We start from the raw sequence: 8,434 nt of genomic DNA on the forward strand, positions 1-8,434 counted from the left end.
AAAAGGAAACAGTAAAAATGTGAACACCAAAACACAAGAAAAATAAATGATTGCAAATAATTTAAATAAGTTGGTATTAGTTTGTTATCATATTATGATACTTTCATAATACTATGTACCTGTTTTGTCTAATGTTGATGAAAGTACCTAAGTAATTAAGAATTACTCATTGTTTTATTCCTGAAACCAACATCTACCAGCTGACAGAGGTAAAACCTAGCATATACTGAATTCGAATGGTAAAAGCTCGAAAAAGTCGTCGTATTTTCAGAAATACTTACATTTACCAACTCATGTCGGTAAATCCTAAGACTTACACTTAAATCTTAAGATTAACCGTAGTTCGAGCTTTTACAGTAACACATACAAACCTCAGCACACACTATTTCCAAACAGACCGCGGGGGCGTGACGTCACAAAACAATTGACGGTCGCCGGTCGTCAGCAGGAATGGACGAAAAACCACAGCTAATGTTAGCCCCACCATATACTCGTAATTGAGCAAGCGTACGCGATAACAACGCGCTCAGTGTACAACCAGCGCCCGCGCCTCTTGCACGCATCAAAAAACATGGCAGAGACAGAGCAGACCATCGGGTTTTGGGACGAGTTGACCAGTCCCATCAACCTAGTTTTAGTTGCAGTTATAGTGTACCTTATTTACAAGATCATACAGTCGAAATTCGAGTCGGAGGTTGAGCTCCCACCACCACCAAAACCGCTGCCAAAGATACGAAAGGACTTAACAGTCGCCGAGTTGAAGAAATACGATGGCACCCAGGCTGATGGAAGAGTTTTGCTGGCTGTGAATGGTGTCATTTTTGATGTCACAAGAGGAAAGAGATTCTATGGTCCTGGTAAGTTCACTTTACCTTCAATTATTATCAAACTCCGAAATCATGCAGTAAAATATGATGTCGCCGTCGGTTATATGGGTTCTAGTTTAATAACTAGGGTAGAGTCGACTGACGATTTATGCCTCTATAAATTTTGGTACCGCAAAATAATTGTAGGCATGTACAATACTTCCAATCTGCGGTATCGCCGAAATTGGCTTGTTTATAAGTGGTTGCCGATAAGCCCTGTAGAAGTAACGATTTAGCTGCACTGGAAATAAACTGGTCGATAGTAATAGTAAATAAACTCAATGAAAAGTAGCGTCGTAGTAGCGTCTAGTCTCTATGATCGCTTAAAAACAGTTTATGAATCTAATTATCATGGATCACCGGGCACAACACATGATATACGGCGGTCTCTGTCACACGCGTTGCGAGCGGGAGTGTGTGATAAGGACAGGTGTTGCGCACGCTCTGGTTCCTCCACACTTTGGAGAACTGGTTGTTTGAAACTAGTTATATCACAGCTATTAGGCCAATGTTATCGTTATGCGATCCATCAACAACGATCGAAGTATCCGATAACAGACGCCGTGGGTAAATATTGTATGTGAATTGGATAATGTTTTAAAGATGACATTTTTGTGGTGTTAGTGAAGTTTTACTGCACACTAGTAAATAGATAAGAGATTCCGTCGCGAATCAAACGTTTACAATAAAACTTGTCTGTCATCATGACATACTATTAACTACTAGTTACGACATACAACCTTCGAGAATGTCATTTTAGCAGATATTAGTACTATTATTATATTAAATCTAGCTTTAGCCCGCGGCTTTAATTTAGTTTGTTACAGATCGTTATAAATTATAGCTTATATGTTAATCTCGGTTATAAACAATAATACTGTAAAGTTTCATCAAAATCCGTTCAGTAGTTTTTGCGTGAAAGAGTAACAAACATCCAGACATCCAAACATTCGCGTAATTTATAATATTAATAGGATAGTAGGAAGGAAGTAGGATGAGAACAGAGCAACAACTACAACTAAGATTTAAATCACAAGGTAAGTACCTACACACATACGGTTTTTAGTTAGGAAAAAATTATAACATTTAAAAATTGACAAATTATGCAACATTAACTTTAGTTTCATAGATTAAGTACTTTGGATGTTGGACATTCATAGATACTTTGGATGTTGTACATTGAGTTGCTGAGTCATCATTACGAGAGTCATGTAAGTTATAGGCAAATTTAATCAATCAATGATGAAATTGCAGTTCGGTGGTACAAAGTACAAAATTTCCTTATCGATAGGTAGGATATATATTTGTATATTTCTCAAAGATGTGATATTACTATACTTACCTGATAGAAATAGTAATAGGATAAGTCTATTTAAACTGTTTTTGTAACAACGATATTGAAAATAATCGTAATCATCAGAAACATTTAAAACCCATAAAGCACTAACTATAAAATTTTCAATCTTTGCTCTCAAACGAGTAAAATGTTCAAAAAACAAACCTAACCATGGCTAAGCTGACTTTTTCTCCCACGTCAAAACGATTACGAATAAAAATGGCTCCATAAAAACATGCACCCAATCCAAAAAGACCACGCGACCGGCTTATCGGTTATGCTAAGTGTACTGCAGTAAAAACAATAAGAGACATTAGTATTATTTACCCATTACAATATTTATTTAGTACCTATTTCACAGAGAGATTTAAAGACTGTGCAAAAAAAATGGACAAACTAAATACATTAAAATTCAAACCGCCATTGGTTGTCTGTTGTCTAGACACATCGTTCATGTTAAGTTGACCTACTTACTTCCTTTATAGTATTGTATAAATGGTTTTAAGCATATTCGTAAGTTGCTGCTGACATTGACTGTGACCTTATTCAATATACGCGACTCGTATAATTGCTGATTTAGTAATTTACGAGTTTATTACAAAAGAAAAAAGTAGTTTGCTCGCCGAAAAATACATCATACCTAATTATATACCTGTGTCCCTACGTTGTCCGTCCGCGCAGGGGGCCATCGTTCATTTCAGCCGAAAGACGTCCACTGCTGGACAAAGGCCTCCCTCAAGGATTTCCACAAAAACCGGTCCTGTGCCGCTCGTATCCAGGCACCTCCCGCGACCTTCACCAGATCGTCGGTCCACCTAGTGGGAGGCCAGCCCACGCTACCTCTTCCGGCTCGTGGTCGCAACTCAAGAACTTTCCGCAGGGGGCCATAATGAACTTTAGTTTATAAAATCACAGCTCTAAGTACTAGATATGTCACAGTAAAGTTGTAAATTCCGTCACATTATAATCTGACTACAATCTAACCTCTCTGTTAGTTTAGAATCTCGCGCGTTATATTATGAACTGACGGAGTTCACAATTTTACTTTGACAGATACATTAGAAAGCAGCAGCGTGTTAGGTATTCTCTGTTAAAAGTCCTGAAAATTCGTCTGATTCATCCTCGCTCATGAAGAAATAAATTGTAACGATGATTAGCAGTATCTTCCCAGTTTCTTAAATCAAAGACGTGACTTGCAATTTTCGCGATATGGGTGGATTGCCGATTAAAACAATCTGAAATAAACAATGATTTTTTTATTTCAAAGTAGGTACAATCCTACTAATATTATAAATGCATAAGTTTGTGAGGATGAATGTTTACTGTTTAGTACTTAATTACTCAATCAACCAAAAACTACTGAAGGGATATTAATGAAACTTTACATTATTATTATTTATTCGCCAGAATAACATGTCTGTGATATACAACGATCTGATATAAACTGAATTTAACGAGAACGAAGCCGCGTGAAATTTAATAGCTGGTTAAAGTATATTTTATGCTGCTAGATGCTTCGAAAAATATACTGGGCTACACTGTAATGTGTCAATTAATCAATGTAGGTCAAAATAATCACTGCGCCCAACGTAGAGTTCCCTAACCGATGTTACACGATAACAAATTATGTGAGTCATATTATCAGTATACGGTTTGCGAGGTGCGCTATGTGTACCAAACACTCAAAAACTTTTGAACTTGTTGATAATTTGGTATCAGGAAAAAGTTATAATTCCATTTTGGTAAAAGTTATAAATAACTCTTTCTGCTACGTATGTTTTTTGTACCACAACAAACCTAACAGAGATTCAAGAAACAATTTTCATAGACAGAGTTAAATAAATATCATACAAAAAACAAAACAGAAATCAGCAAACTTTCCATAGTAAGCAATTAGCGTAAAATGTTATTATAGTTAGGTACTTAAAAACCTACTGTTTGCGAGAGCAATATCTGTGAGTTACCATCAAGAAAAAATGTAAATAGTATAGTTACTTACTAATGTTTTTTCTTTTCAAATATCCCCGAGCAAGTTTAGTCCCTGAAAATAGAAAATACTTTCTTGGGGGAGGAAAATCTCTCACCACATTAAAAATTGTTTACGTCTTATTTTCCTAAAGATAGCCCATCTACATAATTCATATTTTATTCACTCTGATGACACTTCCATTAATGTAAAAACATGGAAATAGGTAGATTTTGTGAGTTCGTTAATATTTAAACGAATATGTCTCCGTAAATCATTTTACGGGATATCAGTGTTTTTATTGTGCATTATGATTATTTATAATACGAAAGAATAACAAACCTAATTGGTATAAAAAACTACAAAGACATACGAAATCCTGTTAAACATTTTACTTTAATATTGACATGTTAATGTACCTAGTATGTATATTTTTTACTTTACGTTGAATATTATTTAGCATGAATTATGTTGTAAAGTTAACAACACGCCTCGCTTAAAATAAAAACATCATTACCAACATCGTGTAAGATATGAATATTTTATGTGTAAAGCATTGTCTTAAATATTATTATGAGGGTCGTACAAAGATATTTAATATCGTTTGTACCGAATGCTAAATATATTTCGGTACAGACAGCAATTGTAGATATCTTGTTATTTTAGATAACAAAATCTGAGCAAAACATGTTTATTACCTCTGTTGTTGCAGACAATATAACAGGATTTAATTTTGATTAAGAAGCATAAATCATCACACAATAATTCGTTTCGCAATATTATTTTATCACCAGCCGGGCTAGGATGCTGTAATAAATTTTATTGAAGATTTTAGACGACAAACGTATGGGCTTATCGCGTAAAATCGATAAAATGGCGAGATAAAATTTTATCTTTGATTTAATAGGTAGGAGATTTACCTATGACTTGATAGGTAGGTGTTTTTGTCAAGAAAAGAACGATTTAGTGAGTACGTGAATCCATAAAAAACAAATGCCGCCTACGGCCTACTGGCTTGGTATTTCGGTCATCGAACTAAACGTCAGATGGTGTTCTTGGATAGAATCTTGCTGGGGGTAAATGTTAGAGTTGTGTGCAGGAGAATTTATACCTAGAGTCATATGTTCATAGAGTACATGATTGATTGTTATCTTTTTCAAATTCCAGGTGGCCCCTACTCTGCATTCGCTGGTAAGGATGCCACTAGAGGGCTAGCCACGGGAGAAGTGGCAGCGTCAGACAAAGAGTACGATGACGTCAGCGACCTCAAGGATGAAGAGCTTGCATCAGCCAAAGAGTGGGAAGAACAATTCAGAGGTAAGCCTTGAATATACTAATCTGTAGGACGTTTTTGTCGCTAGAAAAAAAGATATAAATAAAAGTAACAAGTAACTTCTTATTTCAATGAATACTAATCAAGTAAAAAAAACACTTTCACTTGATTTTAATTAATACAAAACACAAATAGATTAGATTGAATTTAACGGTGTTTGTGTCTAACACAAAAAGACTGTTAGCATAAGTAGAGCCTAGCGCACACCAATCAAAACACTGACAGTACCTACAATCAAAAGTCACTCTTATCAGCCTAGCAGAAGTGGAAAAACGGATAGAGCTGATAAATTACATTTACATGAAGTAAATGCGTAGGCTCTACATTTTGTGATCAGTTTCAAATTACACTTGGTTTGTATAATTATCACGTTGGTGATGGTTGCGTTTTATTGGCGGTCGAGCTGGTACATCCTGGCTACACAGGAGTTGTAGCGGTGGGAACGAGAGGATGGAATAGTCCCGTATATCACTTTGGTCTCTACTTTGACTATTCACTGTCAAAAAGTACCTAATAAATTATTCAAAAAGTTTGCACTATGTAAGATTAAGAAAAATATTACACTCATTAACCACTTTTTCACATAGTGGATGAACCACAATGTAATCATATCAAAGTCCTATAAGAATAACTACTATTTAAACATTTTTAATCTTTTACAGAAAAATATGACATCGTCGGCCGCCTCCTAAAGCCGGGTGAAGAGCCGAAAAATTATAGTGATGACGAAAGCGAAGACAAGAAAAGCCAGTGAAGGCCTAAATGTGGTCACAACAGAGAAACATGTCGCAGACTCACTCCCTACTGAAGCCCTTGGACCATTTCGTAGCCATTTCATAGCTGGCTACAAAATGGAAAAAAAAATCCCATTTGGAAGCAGGCTTCTTACTGGCAAGCTTCGAAATGGGATTTTTACCCGTAAAAAAATAATTGCGCGGAATTAATTGCGAGTTTGTTGAGCTGGAAAATTTTTAGTGTACGTCAATTTTTAATTCCTACTTAGATTGTAATGTAGCTGTAATGTAAGACGTTGAACTTATGAACGCTTGAGAGCCTTTTGATATGTAAAAGTGGAGCAGCTATCATAGAGTCTAAAAAGTTTCACTTGCAAAGATATTTATACGACTATAAGCATTTCCTATGGCTCCATCGAACCAAGGGCTAAGAATAAAGGCGTCTTGCCTTTATAAACAGAATAAATCTATTTGTTTTTCCAAAGACCGCAAGAAATGCTGTCTTGTGCTTATAAAAAGTCATGTACTTTAATGGTCAAAACGTCCTAAAAAGAGTATCAAAATTATTACGGGTCACGTGACGACTGACGACTGAGCTTGCTGCACATACCTCTCTTATGCCCAAATATTGTTGCCGAAACGTGATATTTTGTAGAAACCGGGTAAATGTTTAATTAAATATTTTTATAGGGTTACTTGTTATGGTGTATTTTCATTTCTTACCATGACCTTTAATTAATGTTAAGACACGAGAAAACTAATAACTAGCACAATCCTGTTAAAAAAACTTAAACAACTTTTATCTGTCTGTTATGATGATTTGTGTTATCAGGCTAATGTACAGATGATAGCAAATCATAATGACGATTATGATGAGTGGGTTGACCAAGGATAAACGACATAAAGATTATGAAGAAGTTATCAGGTGACACTAACTTTGTAGTTCGTTTCAGCCAAATGACGTCCACGGCTGGACAAAGGCCTCTTCCAAGGATTTCAATAACGACCGGTCCTGCGCTGCCCGCATCCAGGTACTTCCCGCGACCTTCACCAGATCGTCGGTCCACCTAGTGGGAGGTCTGCCCACGCTACGTCTTCCGGCCCTTGTACTTAATTTTTTTAGTAACCACTACCAATTATTGTGGTTGAAATGAAGACCGATATTAGGTATGATTGGTAATCCATTCTGTCGAAAAGTAGAGGCGATAAAAATTCTTCTGATATTTTCTGTCTTGACAAGTTTACAATAATTAACCAGAGTTCAATTAGACACCCAGCGAATTTTTCTTAGGACATATTCTCCACATACGGGTTTCTCAAATGTTGCTTCAAGTCTGTTCCCAGCCTTACATCCAAACAAATACAGTTTACAACTGCATGACAGCAGATGAAAAGTCGCGTTTTCCAAGTTTTAATGGTTCGGCCAACTCGGTGGTCAGTCCCGTCGCAGTGTGCAGTCATGTCGGCGAAAAGTATTTTGTTCCTGTGTCCACGCACACATCCTCATGAAACTTTAAAACGGTCCGAATTGAACTCTTGTGTTGTTTAAAGTTTGTTTTATTGACATCTCACGTTTTCGTTTGATAACTCTATCTTTTAAATGACAACTACGAGTAAAAATAACTTTTATCTACTGAACTTTTTGCGTCACATCCTTGATTTTTAGCTTCAATATGGCGTAACTTACGAAAAGTATTTTAACGTTTTCAAATATTTATACATAGATACTGCATAAAACTTTATTTCTTTTGCTGTTGCTTGTTTTCCTTTTACAGACTTAAATGAACTGTCAACCGTATGCTGAGTTGCACCACCTAACTATAACAGTAACTATGACGATAACCGGTGCTTTTTGTATGGAGTTTGACAGACTTTTGATGTTTGTCAAAGTTAAAGTAAGATGGTGCAACCTAGCCTTAATATCCCAGCACCTTTTGAATTTTCGTTGAGTTTCTAAATAATCCTGCGGGCTTACCGATAACTTGCAGCAACTATCAGGTACATAACAGTTACACATTAGCAAAACTGCATACAATCGCAGCACGGCAAATTCGAGGCGAGTGCCAACCACCGGCTCGATCGCCAGTGTTCGGGTATTTCATTGTTGGAAAGTTTAATCGTTGCAACCGTAAATATCAATAGAGAGCGCTATGAACGGACCGTGCGATGCATTGTTTGGACGCTACTAATGCACTGCTT

At 36.3% G+C, this 8,434-nt stretch overlaps 1 protein-coding gene across 1 annotated transcript; it reads left to right on the plus strand.

Moving 5' to 3' along the window:
• Positions 1-502: 502 nt before the first annotated feature.
• On the plus strand, positions 503-6,937 carry LOC114366343 (membrane-associated progesterone receptor component 1). The gene is made up of 3 exons (XM_028323200.1): positions 503-857; positions 5,336-5,485; positions 6,164-6,937. Exons 1-3 carry the CDS (start codon positions 572-574, stop codon positions 6,253-6,255), a joined length of 528 nt encoding a protein of 175 aa, XP_028179001.1. The 5' UTR covers positions 503-571; the 3' UTR covers positions 6,256-6,937.
• Positions 6,938-8,434: the final 1,497 nt, after the last annotated feature.

Source organism: Ostrinia furnacalis, unplaced genomic scaffold, assembly GCF_004193835.3.
Source record: "Ostrinia furnacalis isolate ACB-3 unplaced genomic scaffold, ASM419383v2 OfSCF0626, whole genome shotgun sequence".
Classification (NCBI taxonomy): domain Eukaryota; kingdom Metazoa; phylum Arthropoda; class Insecta; order Lepidoptera; family Crambidae; genus Ostrinia; species Ostrinia furnacalis.

Coding starts and splice junctions, on each gene's coding strand:
- LOC114366343 (XM_028323200.1), top strand. CDS start 572: ATGGCAGAGACAGAGCAGACCATCGGGTTTTGGGACGAGTTGACCAGT. Junction 858..5,335: donor AAAGAGATTCTATGGTCCTG/GTAAGTTCACTT, acceptor TTCAAATTCCAG/GTGGCCCCTACTCTGCATTC. Junction 5,486..6,163: donor GTGGGAAGAACAATTCAGAG/GTAAGCCTTGAA, acceptor AATCTTTTACAG/AAAAATATGACATCGTCGGC.